This window comes from Fukomys damarensis, unplaced genomic scaffold (assembly GCF_012274545.1).
Source record: "Fukomys damarensis isolate Sample0158 unplaced genomic scaffold, DMR_v1.0_HiC HiC_scaffold_19, whole genome shotgun sequence".
Taxonomy (NCBI): Eukaryota; Metazoa; Chordata; class Mammalia; order Rodentia; family Bathyergidae; genus Fukomys; species Fukomys damarensis.
The window spans coordinates 12362447-12378996 of record NW_022900931.1 but is presented as its reverse complement, the minus strand read 5'-3'; the positions used below and the strand labels follow the sequence as shown (position 1 = coordinate 12378996).

At 34.7% G+C, this 16550-nt stretch overlaps 1 protein-coding gene across 7 annotated transcripts in view; it reads right to left on the bottom strand.

Moving 5' to 3' along the window:
* The window catches only part of Atf7ip (activating transcription factor 7 interacting protein), a 109024-nt gene that overhangs the window by 26953 nt on the left and 65521 nt on the right, over positions 1-16550 (bottom strand). For all 7 annotated transcript variants that reach the window (XM_010638416.3, XM_010638412.3, XM_010638414.3 and 4 more), the window contains exons 5-8: positions 16250-16387; positions 13793-13858; positions 1244-1317; positions 601-689 (exon numbers count right to left, since the gene is read on the bottom strand). In XM_010638416.3, the coding sequence (XP_010636718.1) occupies positions 601-689; positions 1244-1317; positions 13793-13858; positions 16250-16387 (367 nt within the window). The remainder of the gene's footprint in view (positions 1-600; positions 690-1243; positions 1318-13792; positions 13859-16249; positions 16388-16550) is intronic.

Below are 16550 nucleotides of genomic sequence, written 5' to 3'. Positions count from 1 at the left end.
ACAACTGTAATCCTAGCACTTGGGAGGCTGAGGCAGGGGAATCATGAAAATGAGGCCGGCCTGAACTATATGCATGATCCTGTGTCTCCTCTGCCTCCCCTCAAAAGCAAGAGACTGAAAGTAGATATAGATATAGGCCTATAACTATCTTTAAGTGTTCTAACATCTTAAGCAAAACAGAGATTTATAAAATTGAAAGCCAGTATTTCACTGGTATTTTTAATCTTGAAAAATAAAGCTATTTTTCACAAAATAATGTTGTCTGTGTCATACCTTACAGATTTATTATCAATCTTCAATGAATAAAATTTTTTAACTTAAATTAATAGTATGAATTGTAATAACTCATTTTTAAAAAAGCACCCTGGGGTTCTTAAGTTTTAAGACTGTAAAAGGATCTGGAAACAAGAAAATCTGAGAGAGAAATAGTCAGAAATTTTAATATCTATATTTTAATGTATACTTGTGATCTGAAAACTTTAGTAATATTTTGTACTTACAGCAATGTGCTCACTTTTCTAGTCCATTTCAAACTCAAAAGAATGTAAAAGAACCAAAGCCTTTAATAAATAAGAAAAAAAATTTTGTTAAAAATGTTACCTGTATTCACAGGAGTTTGAAAAGACGGTGGTGCATTCTCACCTACATTTCTTTTAGACTCCAACATCTGTCTTACTGTGCTTGCATTTCTATGAAATAAAAATCAAATAATCAATTGACATGTATTCTAGGGAACAACTACCGACATAGAGAAAAAACACTGGCCTATAGCTGAAAAGCAGTGGCTAGATTTGGGTTTCACAACCCTAAACCACAAGCAAACACAACAAGGCACAGACCACATGCAAACTTCTAAGCGCTGGGGCCTGTGGCATTAGGGAACAGTCTTTTATATTCTAATATTATATTCTAATATTATTAATACTTAACCTGAAGACCAAATGAAAGTTCTAATCATACACAGACAGTAGTCTTTCTTACAACAGCATTTCTCAATTATTTGAGAATACTACTCATGATGTGAGGTTAAAGAACAACGCAGTAACCAAAGTCTTATGATAAATCACCAGAAGTAATAACTACAGATAAACAATGCAACAAAGCAGAAAAAGGAAATATTCTCAAACCAGTGTAACAGTTATCTATATATAAATATGTATGATTACAAGAGTTTTCTACTAAATAAAGAAAATCAGACCCTTACTATTATTTAAAAACCAGAAAAGCTGATTATAACTCTTACCTATAGGCCATATTATTATTGCTGATGGTATCACTTGCAGATTTTCCTGGTGATACAGGTGGGTTTGGCGGATTCTGGAAGGGGAAAATACCCAAATAAAAATAAAAGCCAGTATGCGAAAATTTAAAAAAAAAAACTACAAATGATTTCACAATATGTAATCTATTACTTCTACTGTTGAGACAAAATTTGAAATCCCGGCATTGGCACTCTTTAGTTGTATCTTAATTATTAACTCTGTTGAAGACAACTGCTCATTTGAAAGATGAATATAATAATTTCTATAATTCGGTGTTCTTGTGAAGATTACATAAAACGAACATCATATTAAGACCAGAAATTTAATATGTAAGTGGTATCCAATAGAGGCACAAAGCAAAACTTACTGAAGTTATTTTTAAGGTTTTGTTTTTAAAAATTCTATCTGCCATTGCATGAATTCAATAATTGCTGAAAATGATGTCAACAATTCTAAGTTGCATTAACAACTTATTTCAGCTCTCCCCCAATCAAGGAAAACAGAAATGGAATTCTAACATCTATTTATTAATTGTCATTATTCAGACTTCCACCATTAATAATACTATCATCATTTATTTCTTAAAATGAGAATAAAGTCAGTCAAGAGTGTAAAAATAATACATGTCAAACCAGAGGTGAGAGGTAAACTACAGAGCTTTACATGAAGCAGATGCCATCAACTACTCTCCTCAATAACAAATACATTTTACTACTTCTTATACAAAAAAAAACACCCTGAGTGTGGTGGTGCACTCCTGTAATGCCAGCACTGGGGAGGCTGAGGCAGGAGGATCGCTGTGAGTTCGAGGCCAGGTTAGCCTACATAATTCAAGGCCAGTCTGAACTACACATACACAGCAAGACCCTGTCTCAAAAAAAATTTTTTTAAGTAAAATAAACAAATAAATAAACCACCTCATCAGCCTAGTGTTGTACTGATATGTATATGTATAGGGGAGACAAACGACAAGATAAACTGCTTTAAAGGTACTTAAAAATTTGTCAAGATAAACACATGTGAAACAAACAAAAAACCATAAAATAACATTGCAGTACTGATGGAAAAATACTAAAAATTAAAGACAATGGGATAAGACTAACTTCAAGCAGGTGTTTGAGTAGTTCTTATATACAAAATGGTTAAGACAAAAGAAATGAACACTTTGGGGATGCCGTTTTCCCGTTCCTGAGACATACCATGTGCAACTCAAAGGGGGCTATGTTTATTTGAACTCATGGCTTTAAGTCCAGGATCAGAGGGCTGCAACAGAGTATAGGGCAGGAGAGCACAGCTAAGGAAAAGCTGCTTATGTCACAGCAGCCAGGAAGCAGTGAGCACAGAGAGGAGTTAGAGAGGGAAGAGAAACCCTTCCAGATCAAGCCCCTTGGTAACCTGCCTCTCTGGGCAGGCCCCACCTCCTAAAAGTCAGTCAGCAATAGCACCCCCAGGATCCAGTCACCTTCCAAAAGCCCAATCTCTGAACACACGTGCCTTTCAGGGGCCAATCTAAATCTAAATCATAACAAGAGAAAAAAACAACAGATAATAAATAAAGCAACTGCTCAGAACATGGAAAGAAGTGACTTGATAAATGATTTCAAACTTTCTGGCTTGGTGACACCTGCAGTGTGGCAGAGGGGGAGGTGGAAGACACACCTCTGTGAAGATGATGACTTGACAGTGCAAGGACAGGACTGCCTTTGTGCGACTTCCAAAAATAAGGGGCCGCAGCACCCTTGGCAAGAACAAGACCAAAATGAGGCACAATGGAACAGGTAGAAAAGTATGTGCATTTGCCTACCACACCCCATTAACTTCCCAGTACAGCACAGCAAAATCGAGGCTTCTCTACCAAAAAGGAAAGAAAAAAACGGAATTTGCATCCAATTTTCTGACAGGTTGCTAAGAGCACTGGTTTTATCTCACCCAACCAAGACACCTGGCTTGGAGTGCAGACTGTGACTGAGGAATACACTGACGCCCTAAAGATCTTTAGATTGCTACAGCATGAGAAAGGTTGTATTAATGTAGACAGGCACCAAGGGGACCTACAATATCAACAGCTTGCAACAGCACAGATGACTGAAATACTGAATAAAATACCAGAGGGAGCTCCAGAGTAAAAACCGGTACACTTCTTCAGATGGAAAATCAAGGCAAAAGCCAGCAACTATCTCCAAAAAAAAAGTTTGAGAGGCCCTCAGGATCCCTAACCAGGCTGACTGGTGAAAGCCTTCCTGTGTCCATGAACTCTGGAGGAAGCAGTTGACTTTACAAATATTCAAATTTCAACAAAAGATAACAGACATACAAAGAAACAAGAGAACTATAAAATCTCTTTCTCTTTTCATAGTCACCAGGAGTCAATCATGAGCACCTCATTTAATGACCTTATGTAATCCTAATTACCTTCCAAAAGCCATACCTCTAGAAACCATAATCAATTGTTTCCACTTTCTTTTAACTACACAGTGGGAATTGGATTTCAATACATTAAACCTTGGAAGACACACTCAAACCATATCCAGACTACGGCATAAAGAACACAAGTGAAATGAAAATCTCCCTAACAGATGTGTCCAAATTGCATCCCATGGGCTAGACACACCTGTGTCATAATAAAAAATGTACTGAATAAAGGAAGTTTTGGCAATTATACAGAATGATTATATTGTATATTTTATGCATTTACTTTTCAATCAATGTGGTCCAGGCAAGCCAGGCAAGTCAAACCCTGGAAAGAATCAAGAGCAGACTGTTGTTTAAGGAGAACAAATCAGCACTCTTGAAGACAGGCTATTTGAAATTATCAAGCCAGAAGAAGAAACAGAATGAAGAAAAGAGAGCTAACAAGTTTTATGAGACAACAAGCAGGTGCATGTATATAAAACTTTCTGAATCTGAAGGAGGAAACAGATACACAAATTCAACCATCCAAAGAACTCTAACTATGATTAACCCCAAAACACCTACACTGTGATACATTACAATCAAGTTATCAGTGTCACATTTAAATAATCTTCAAAGCAGCATAAGAAAAATGACTCATAACATGTAAGAGAACTCTGAAAAGATTATAAACAGATTGCCCAGGGCTGGGAATTTAGCTCAGTGGTTCCAGCACCTGCCTTACAAGCACAAGGTCCTAAGTTCGATCCCTGGTACAAAAAAAAAAAAAAAAAAAAAAAAATTGCCCAGCAAAAATCTTACAAGCCTAAAGAATGATACACCCACAGTTCTAAGAAAAACAAAACAAAATTGCCAATCAAACATATTCTTACATTACAGCCCTTCAAAAGTGGAGAAATTAACTTTCCCAGATAACAAAAACATGAGGGAATTCAACAACACTAGATCAGTTCTATAAGAAATGCTAAATGAAGTTCTTCAATCAGAAATGAAAGAATATTATACAACACCCTGAAAATATACAAAAATATATACCTCTCCAATAAAGGTAAATAGAGACAATACAGAATCCTGTGTTACTCCTCTATTGGTACATAAATCACTTAATTCTGGCACAGGATTTACAAGATGAATGCACTAAAAATAAGTTAATAGAAACAAAATATAAAAAGATGCAGCCAGTTGACACTGGCACACTCCTGTACTCTCAGCACTCTGGAAGGGTGAGGCAATAAGATCCCAGGTTTGAGCCCAGGTGACTTAGTAAGACTCTGCCTCAAAATTTATGTATCTTGTGATGGATGGATGTGTGTGTGTGTGTGTGTGTGTGTGTGTGTGTGTGTGTGTGTGCCAGAGATATAGCTCAATGAAAAAGCCTTTGGTTCAGTTTCTAGTATTGCCCCACTCTCCCCAAGGTAGTACATTAGCTTGATAACATCAAGTTAAAGAAAAGTACAAGAAGGGCTGAGAATTTAGCTCAGAGGCATAGAGCCTACCTGGCAAGTGTGAGGTCCTGAGTCTGAGTCCCAGTTCCCAAAAAAGAAAAGTAAAAGACAAGACTAGAGCTGTTTTATATGACTGAAGTTAAGTTGACAAAACTTTAAAATAGTTTTAACTATGTGCTTTATGTAATCCTCACAGTATCCACAGAGAAATTATATACAGAAAATATCCAGGAGTTTATAATATATATATGTTAGTATATATATTTTTAAATCACTGAAATACCCCCCCAAAAAAGAGAGAAAGAGAGAGCAAGAGAACAACATATTTACATGGTGCTGAGAAAAAAACAAAATGGCATTATTAAGTCCCTCTCAAATAGTAATTGCTTAAAAGGCAAATGGATGAAATACTTCATTAAAAAGAGAGTGTATTTAAGTATGAAATAACAGGATCTGACCTTGTTGTCTTAAGAGACTCACTTCAGATACAGACACACAAAGACTGTAAGTGAAAGGGTGAGAAACATTCTGTGCAACTGATAATGAGACTAAGGGTGGCCATACTTACATAACATTTTTAGTCAACAACTGTCAAAAAAGGCAATGAAGGGGATTATATAATCATAGAGCATCAATTTATCAGATAAAACAATTATATATGCACCTGACATCACAGCTCTCAAGTAAGAGAAGCAAATACTGAAAAAACTGAAAGAAGAAACAGTAATAGTAAGACTTAGATGTAAAAATTTCAATGATGCCCTGAAAATTAGAAAATCAGTAAGGAAACAGAGGGCTTAACACTATAGACCAATCAAACCCAATAAATATAAACAAGAGTATTTTATCAAACAGCAGCAGAAAACACATTCTTCTTAAAGAATAAACATGTTAATTCACAAAATAGGCCTTAAAAAATTAAGGAAAATAATACTAAGGATTTTTTCTGGCCACAATAGAGTAAAACTTAAAATCAAACTGCAGAAGAAAAATCAAATAGACAAATACAGAATGTAGAAATTAAACAACAGGGCTGGGGATTTAGCTCAGCGGTTCGGTGGCCTGCCTTTCAAGCGCAAGGACCCAAGTTCAATCTCTGGTACCAAAAAAATAAATAAAATAAAATAAAAAAAATAAATTAAACAACACGCTCTTTAAAAAGTCAATGCATCTAAGGAGAAATTACATGGGAAATCAGAAAATACCTTAATACAAGTGAAAACACAGTATGCCAGGACTTATAAAAGTGAAACCAGTATTAAGAGAACAGTTTATAATAGTAAACACAGAAAAGAATGATTTCAGGGCTAGGAATTTAGCTCAGTGGTTCTGCCACCTGGCTAGGAAGCATAAAGTCCCGAGTTCAGTTCCCAGTCCACCCCCAAAGAAGAATGATCTCATCTAAATATTAAAACAAAAACACTAAACTTGCTGGAAGATTGTTGCGGAAGGAACTGGCAAGGGACACACAGAAAGGCAGGAGAATGCAGTAAAGTAACAAATTTACTCATTAACAAGGGTCAATCACACATAAGCAAATTAAATGTTATTTTACTTTCATTCTGCTGCCTCTCTGCTTGTCACTTGCAAATTCCTTCCCCAACAAGATAAGCTAGGTAAAACTCTCGAAGACACTGGCATAAGAAGACTTTATGAACAAATCGTCAGCAGCATGGGAACTTGCACAAAGAATCAACACCTGGGATTTCTTCTTATTAAAAAGATTCTGCTCTGCAAGAGAAGCAAAGAGAGTTAAGAGACAGCCTACAATGTGGGAAAAAATTTTACCAGCTGTTTCTCAGACAAAGGTCTACTATCTAGAATATATAAAGAACTCAAAAAAAAATCAGACCCCCCCAAATATAAAGACCCGATTTATAAATGGGCATCTGAAATGAACAGACATTTCTCAGACAAACAAGTAAAAGCAGCAAATAAACATGAAAAATTGTTCAACATCACTGGTCATCCAAGAGATGCAGATGAAAACAACACTGAGATTCCACCTCGTCCTGGAAAGAATAGCTGCTATCATGAAATCAACCAATAACAAATGTTGGCAGGGCTGTGGAGAAAAAGGAACCCTTCTCCATTGTTGGTGGGAGTGAAGACTGGTGCAACCACTATGGAAATCAATATGGAGATACCTCATTAACTAGGATTAGAAGTCCCATTTGACTCAGCTATCCTTCTGCTGGGTATCTTTCGAAAAGAATTAAAAGAATCATACCACAGCAATATATGCACACCCATGTTTATAGCAGCACATTTTACAATAGTTAAAACTTGGAAACAGCCCAACTGCCCATCAACTGGAGATTTGATAAAGACGTGGTTTTTGTACAAAATGGAGTACTACTCAGCCATAAAGAATGAGAAACTAGAGACATTTAGAGCTAAAAGGATTCACATTGAGGCCATACTCTTAAGTGAAATACATAGGACCCATGTATAAATACCTAATAGTTTCTTGGGTGTGTAAAACAAAAAGTGTAAATAAGGTTCAAATTGTATAATTGATAATGTGAAACAGGAATAAAAGATTTAAAGGAACAGGGGAAGTGGGAAGGGTAGGGTAGAAGAAAGGAAAGAACGGAAAAGAAAAAATATGAGAAAAGGAAAAAATGGAAACAAAGCCTTTGTAAATAGGGAAGGTTGGAGGGGGTGAAGGGAGGGCAGGGGAATGGGGAAAAAATGAGAACCAAGATATATCATGTAAAGGTACAAGATCCCAATGGTGAATGTAACTATACTGAATACCTAAAAAGTACCAATAAACTGAACAAAAAGAAAATTAATGATCTCAGATGAAAACCTATTTTTAGGAGGAGGTGTAGCCCAGTGGTAGAGTATATGTCCTGGGTTCAATCCCTAACACTACAAAAAAAAAAAAAAGAAGAAGAAGAAGAAGAAGAAGAAGAAGAAGAAGAAGAAGAAAGAGCAGAAGGGGCAAGGGGACGGAGGAGGAAAACTAAATATCAAATAAATAAAACATCTCACTTTATATCTTAACAAACTAGAAGAACTACCTAAAACCTGAAGTTACCAGCCAGAAATAGTAAAGATTATGGCAGAAATAAATGAAACAAAGGGGGGGGAATCAATGAAACTAAGAATGAGTTTTTTAAAAAGAAAGTCAACAAATTGGCAAGGCTTTAATACAATATTTTATGGCAGAAATAAATGAAACAAAGGGGGGGGAATCAATGAAACTAAGAATGAGTTTTTTAAAAAGAAAGTCAACAAATTGGCAAGGCTTTAATACGATTATTCAATTAACTGAAATCTGAAATGAAAGAGGAGACATTAGATCTGATACCATACAAATAGAAAGGACTGTAAGAGACAATTACATACCAGCCAACTGGATAATCTAAAAGAAATAAATCTGTACCACTGTATCTACCATGGTTGAATTATGAAGACAAAAATACTTGAAAAAACCTGTAACTAGTAAGATTTAATAAAAACTTCTGAATAAATGTTCCAAACTCATTTTGTAAAGCCATTATTTCTGAAAACCAAACATACTAAAAACTTCAGTGGAACCTCAGTACTCATCATTAATTGGCTCTAAGAGGCAAGACAAATAACAAACAAACTGTTTTGGCTGGGACAGATAACATGGCAATTGCACGTTGTTGAGTAGTACCAAGACAAAACATTTTCATCAAGTACCAAATTTGACAAATTTCAATATACCTGATCAATACTGATATTAAAAAAGCTTTAAGAAAGATTGGTACATTGGTATGTACCTATAGCTCCAGATATCCAGGAGGCTAAGGCAGGAGGACTGCTTTAGCCCAGGGATTCAGAGCTAGCCAGCCTGGGAAACATAGTGAGATCCTGACTCTATTTTAAAAAACAAAAGCAAACAGAACTTCAAGATATTAACAAACCATATCCAAAAGTACATTAAAAAGATTTTCTACCACAACCAAAATCAGGAAATGCAGGATGGTTTCAACAAAACAATGTAGAAAAAGTTCAACAAAACAATGTAACATGGTGGGGGGGCACACTTACAGGATCTCACTGTATAGTCAGGCTGCTTTCTTCAAATTCAGTAATGATCCTCTGGCCTCACCCAGAGTGCTAGGTTTGCTGAGTACTAGAATTACACAGTGCTAGGATTACAAGCACACCCTACCATACCTGGCAAAAAAATTTAATACTCTTTCATGGTATAAAATAAAATAAAACTCATCAAAGTAAGTATGGAAGAAATCTACCTATTACACTCAAATTAAGGCTATTGTGAAAAACTCATAAAGCTGTCCCTCTAAGATTAAAAACAAAAGCAGGTATGCCCACTCACTACTGCCACTTCTATACAACACAGTACCAGAATTCATAGTCAGAAAAATGAAGCAAAAGAAGATAGAAAAGGCACTGAAATTAGAAAGGTAGCAAAATTATCTGTCTTCAGATTACATGATCTAATAGGCCAAAAAAAAAAAGCCGGGCATGGTTGTGCATGCCTATAATCTCAGCACTCAGGAGGCTGAGGCAGGAGGATCACTGTGATTTCGAGAACGGCCTGGACTACATAGTGAGTTCCAGGATCAATCTCAACTACATACCGAGACCCTGTCTCAAAAAAACCTCTCTCAGGATATAAAAATAATTTAAACATCAAAGGTTTTTCTATATAACAGTAATAGACTAGCTGAGAAAAATTAAGAAAACTAAACCATTCACAATACCTTCAATAAAATAACTAGGAATTAATCTAACAAGGAGGTAAAAAAGCTCTACTATGGAAACCTCAGAAAACTAGACTGACATTGAAGAAGACAGCAGAGGATGGAAAGACATGTTCATCAATAGGCAGTATTTTTAAAGTAGTCATATTACCAAAAGCAATCTTCAGATTCATTGCAATCCCTAGCTAAATACTAATGATATTCTTCACAAACTAGAAAAGAAAATCCTAAATTCACATGCAAACACAAAAGACTTAGAATAGCGAAAGCAATCCTTAGGAAAAAGAGCAAAGCTGAAGACATTAAAATACCAACTCCAAATTATACTACAAAGCCACAGTAACAAAACCAGATGACACTAGCACAAAAATAGATACCAAGACCAATGTAACAGAATAGAGGACACTGAAACCAACCCATGCAACTACAATATGATTCTAGACAAAGGAGACAAAAATATAACCTGGCAGAAAGACATCATTAACAAATAATGCTGAGAAAATTGGATATCCACTTGCAGAAGACTGAAACTAAATCCCTATCTCTCCTTCTGTATAAAAATTAATTCAAAGTGGATCAAAACCCCAGATATTAGACCTGAAATTTCAAAACCCCTAAAGGAAAACAGAGGAGACACTTGAAGCTATAGACACAGGTCAAAACTTCACAGGATTCCAACAACACAGGCGGTAACAGCAAGAATCAACAAACGGGACTGCATCAAATTAAAAAGTTAGTGCATAAGGGAAACAACTAATAGAGTGAAGAGACAGCTTAGAGAATGTAAGAAAATTTTTGCAACTACTCTTCCAAAAGAGAATTAATATCTAGAATATATATAAAGAATGCAAAAAAATGCCAAAAAAAACCCAGCCCTATCAATAAATGAGTAAACTGAACAGACACTTCTCAAAAGTAAAAATGCCAAATATATGAGAAAATGTTCAACATATTTTGGCCATGTTGAAAATGCAAATCAAAACTACACTGAGCTGGGCATGATGGCACACGCCTGTAATCCTAGCACTCAGGAGGATGAGGCAGGATGATCTCTGTGAGTTCAAGACCAGTGTGGTCTACACAGTGAGCTCTAGGCCAGTCTCAACTACATAGTGAGACCTGGTCTCAAAAAAAAAAACAAAAAAAAAAACTAAACATTGTTCTCCAAATACCACATCCCCTAACTGATCAAGTTACTCATTTTCAATATTTTAAAATTATACATCATTTATTCCTTTTTAAAATACTGTATCTAGATTGCCAAACAAACTCTTTGAGGAAAAAAATATTTTTATGCTTATGTTCCTTAAAGTCACTATCTCTCTGTATTAAATAAGAAAAAACTAGAAGGCAGTTTTAAGAATTGGACATGCATTAAAACTTAAAAGTATATGGTAGCAGGCTGGGATTTAGCTCAGTGGTTCCGCTGTCTGCCTTGCAAGTGCAACGTCCTGAGTTCCACCCCTGGTATCAGAAAAAAAAAAGAAAAGTACATGGCAGGCAGTATGTTAATTCAGAAACCAGAATGAGTGGGAAAAAAATTCATACTATACAAAGTTAACAAATGGAAGAATTTAAAGACAACCTTTTGGTTCAGGCATAGAAAATAATTCTTAGAGGATTTACACCCATTTCTAATATAAGAAACAAAATGAAAAAAAATAAGGTTCAGTTTTTACAACTAAGAAACAAAGGTAGAAAGGTGGAGTTAATAGCATGAACACATGAAATAACACTAAAATGAAAAAGAACTCTGAATATGATTGTTAGGGACTGTGTCTCTATGTCCCCCCAAAGTCTCATTTTGTCATAGGTGGGGCTTTTTGAAGATGACTGGATCTAGGGTTTGTGCTGGTGAAATTAAGGCTGTGATGCTGGGATGGATCACAGTGCGATGCTAAGACTAAGGGTGTGAGTGCTACCTGCCCTAAGAGTGAGTAGCCTCCATATGCTACAAGGGCAGAAAGAGCTGTGGTCAGGGCTTGTCCCTTGTTGCTTATGTCTGCTGTTGCTTGTCTTCTGCGATGCTCCTCTGCCCTGACCCCCTGCCCTGGAGCCAGCCAACTATAAACTGAAATCTCTGCAAACTTTTCACAAATAAATTTTTCCTCCTTTAACTTAACTTTGGGTGTTGGGTATTTTTGTCTCAGCAAAGGAGAAAAGTAACTAAGACAATGACCAAATGAAGTTTTATAAGATCAGTTAACACACAACAAAAATTAAAACCAACTGTCAGTTCCACCAAGAAAAAGAGGAAAAAGAGAGAGAGGGAGTCAAAGGACTAAAAATTTAAGTAAAAAAACAAGGATAAGAAAAAGAGATAAAAACAAATCAGTTGAAGATAAAGCTACAAATGAGTAGCATGAAAGTCCCTTTATGGTGACAGAGTTAATTTTTATCTTAACTGTGATGGGATTTATTTAAAACTATCTATGAGATCAAATTACATAGATACACATAGCATTTATACACAAAGAACATATATATAATGTAAAAAAAGTAGCAAGTGATAAGTCTAATAAATAAGTTAGTAGAAGTATATCAATTTCTTGGTTTTGCTAGTGTACTACATACAGTTTCACCATTGGGAGTGGTTAGTGAAAATTTCAGATGAGACTGGGTGCATTCGGGGTGGTATGGGAAAATATCACAGGACATCTTGTGTATCTATCATTACTTTAAATTAAATTTTCCTTTAAAAGCCAAGGCAAGCAAAGAAGATATGAAAATGCATCAAAAAAAAATCTAGGAATTATGGTGATTATTAAAAATTTTACTGAGACTTTGTGTCAGATAATATAGCTATCAAAAAAGAAAGGAAAGAAGGAAGGGAGGGAGGGAGGCAGGGTAAACATAACAAGCTCAAATTAAAGAAATTTAAGCTACATGTGGGGCTACACTCCTGTGATCTCACCATTCTCGAAGATGGGTAAGAGGCTTGAAAGTTGACCATAACCCAAGCAACTTAGCAACTCAAGGAGACCTGACTCTCAATCAATGATTTTTAAAGGGCTGGGGATATAGTTTGGTGTAAAAGTCCTGTGTTCAATCCCTAGAACCATTTAAAAAGAAATGGAGATACACACACACACACACACACACACACACACACACACAACACGTATGTATGAAGGGGTGAGAAACCCAAGATACAACTACTATAATAACAAAAATAAAGGAAATAATAATAAATAATAAAGAAACAACTAAAAGCAAAACCCAGATTATAAAGGACAAAGGTTCCTTGTTGCTGTTGCTGTCTTCCACAGCCATGAAGTGTTGCCTCTCTGCCACCCTGCCTTGGAGCCAGCCAATTATGGACTGAAATCTCTACGAAGTATAAACCAAATAAATCTTTCCTTCTTAAAAAAAAAAAAGGACAATGGCTATGCTACCATGTCTGAACCTAATTCTCTATTAAGAAAAAAAAATGCAAAAAAACAAGGTGTCTAAGGCAACAAAATTACTTAATCTAATTTTTACTTATATGTTGTAATAATAGCATAATGTGTGACATTATATGAGGAAGAAAAGAGGACAACATGAATACTAGCAGCAGTTGGATACATACTGAAATACTTTGGGAAATAAAAAAAGACTAGGACACTGGAAAGAACATAAGAACTTGAAAAAGGGTAAAACAAATCTTAATTTTTTTTTTTTGTACCTGGGATTGAACTCTGGACCTTGCACTTGTAAGGCAGATGGCAGCACCACTGAGCTAAATCCCCGGCCCAAAACAAATCTTAACTTTAATGATGTATAGCATAATTTAATTTTAATGATGGACCACAAACTCAGCTTCAAGAATACCTTAAACTCAAATATATTAATATAAATGTTGATTATATGTATATAGCATGAAAATAAATTTTGCCCTTATAAGGAACAATTTTATCCTAAATCATCATTTCCTAAGATTACCATTTATAGATATTAATTATAGAAGAATTAAAATTCTTACTTCTTGTCTTTTCTTAAGATCTTCTTTGGCTGCTCCAAAACGTTTGGTTAACCTGGCTATCTTGGCCTGACAGAAAATCAAAATGAAAAGAAATCAAGTGTCAGTATTGGACTAAAAAAGAATACCTGCATATATAACAAGAAACTCACAAAAACAGAATCCTCAGAAGATAGTGAATAATAAAGAAAACAGGGCAGGGGATTTAGCCCAGTGGTTCAGTCACCGGCCTCACAAGCGCAAGGTCCCAAGTTCAATCCCCGGTACCAAAAACAAAACAAGGCAAAATGGTTGCAAAATACATACTTAAAAAATATACAAAATCATATCAAAACTATAATGACCCCATACTTAATTTTTTTACCATGAACTGTACAGTGGGCATACATGTAAGTCATAGGATCTCTTGCCAAAACTACTTTGAAGCATGAGAAATACACTGAATCATTTATATATAGCTTTTTCTTTTTCCAGATAGGGTGAATGCTTCTCAGTGTCCCACTACTGTCAAGTAAGACTGCAATTAATTATGCTGTTTTTCTTCTGTAGTATTTTTTTGGGGATATATTCACAAGGTAGGATTCCTGGGATAAAAGATACTTTTATAGTTCTTGTCTAAACATTTTTGAGAAAGTCTTTACCAATTAATTTACTTTCCATAGCACTATATATAGATGCAGGCTCAGATATTAGACTTTGAAACATTTAATTTCATATTGTTAATATTTAATAATTCAAAATTACCTCATTAACATTAAAATTTGTCAATGAAATTACTATATTGCTTATACTGTCTGATTACCTCTTTTGCCCAAATACATATCCAAAAGAAAGGGGGTGCAGAAGGAGGGCAGAAAGAAAAGACCATTACATCACCATGTGTACATTTGGTAGTATTTCCTTTCAGCCTTTTACTAAGGCACAGATGATACTCAATTTTCTGTTTTTGCTGCTGCCATTTAACATTAAACACATTTTCAAGATTCAAATAAATTCTGAGTATGTTCATGAAGTCTGCCTAAGAAAGAGCTCCTCCAAACAATCTCTTCTATACACTATAATCTATTTTTTAAAGATTTGCCAGAATGTTCTGGCAAAACTTTTGAGGCCCAATGATTTATTCAAAAATATACCTTTGACTATAATTTTAATAAAGTTACTCAAAACTCTAGGCTTTCTACTATCTTTTTAAGATGAAAATTTTGCTTCCATTCACAAACTCTGCATCAGTTGACAGATATGATTACGGACATCTTTGTCACATAAACACAAATGCAGCCATTCCCCCAAATCATAAAACAAATTAAATTCATAAACCAATGCACCACTATATTTTCTAGATATTTTTCTTGTTATAGTATCTTCTTGTTGTGAAGTAATACCTCATTGTGGTTTTGGTTTGCATTTCTCTATGAATAATAACACGAATCATCTTTTCATGTGCTTCTTTTACAAATACTTATTTAGAAAAATTTCAGTTCATCTATGAAGTCTTTGGCTCATTTCAATTTTTTTGTTGTTTATTTTAGTTTTTGCTCTTTTGCTGTTACTTTTAAGAGATCTTTATATGTTGTGGATGTGCTCATTGTTTTGTTTTGTTTTTTTTAAGTTTATTGGTACATTTTAGGGAATGTGCTCATTTTGTCTGGTAAGCAGTTCTGGTACTATAGATTAATATACAGCTATGTTTAATAAAAATGAAAAGTAGTAATTATTAACAAATATGGATTAGTAAAATAACATTATTAAAATTCCATGGAATAAGTAGATTAATAGAAAAAGAATCTCTTAATAATGTTATTTACTACTAAACATGGCATGCTAGATGCCAGGCATTCAATGATGGAAAAAAAAAATTAAGAAGTACCAAGTTAAATAATTTCTGATTTCAATTATCAATCAAACTATGTCACTTACAAGTTTATATAAGGAACTCAGAGCAACCAGAACCTCAGGGTCATTACAAAGGTACTTAGTTAAGATGAAGTTATTCAAGTTAATCATCTAATATGGATAGTGTCCTTAAAAAGAGGGAAATTTGAACACAAGCACACAAATAGAGATAGTGCTCCATGAAGATAACACAAGAGATTACGGTAATGCTTCCATAAGGCAAAGATTGGGACAGCAAGGAACATTAAAGACTATCAGCAAACCAACAGAAGCTACAAGAGATGCATGAAGCAGACTCCTCCTCCTCATACCATCGACCCTCAAAAGAACCAATTTTCCTAACTCCTTATTCTTATACTTTGAGTCTCAGAAACCAGAAGAAAATATATTTTTATTGATGCAACCACCCTGCTCATGGTACTATTTTTACAGCAGCCCTAAGAAACTCTACAGACTCCTTTTACTTTTAATATTTAGAATTTAAATGAGTATTATATTAATTTCAAATAAAAACAAAAAAGTTATAAAAAGGATACATAGGTATATGATCAAAGTCAATATACAAACCTGCAGTTCAGTAAGAACTGTTTTATGTCTCTTGTTACATTCAATCTTTTCTACTCGTGTTTTCAATTCTGCTAAAGTCTTATCGAAGACAGCACACTGTAATGCACACAATTTTTCTTCCAGCAACCACTGCATAACCTAAATAAATACATATTCCTTGGTTATGCAAGGGTAATTCAGAAAGTAAAAATCAGTAAGTATTAATGCTGATAGCAATGCTAACTAATTTAATGAGTAAAACCCATAAATCAATGGTAGCTACTGAAATTTTATATTTTAATTTTATTTATATTTATATTTT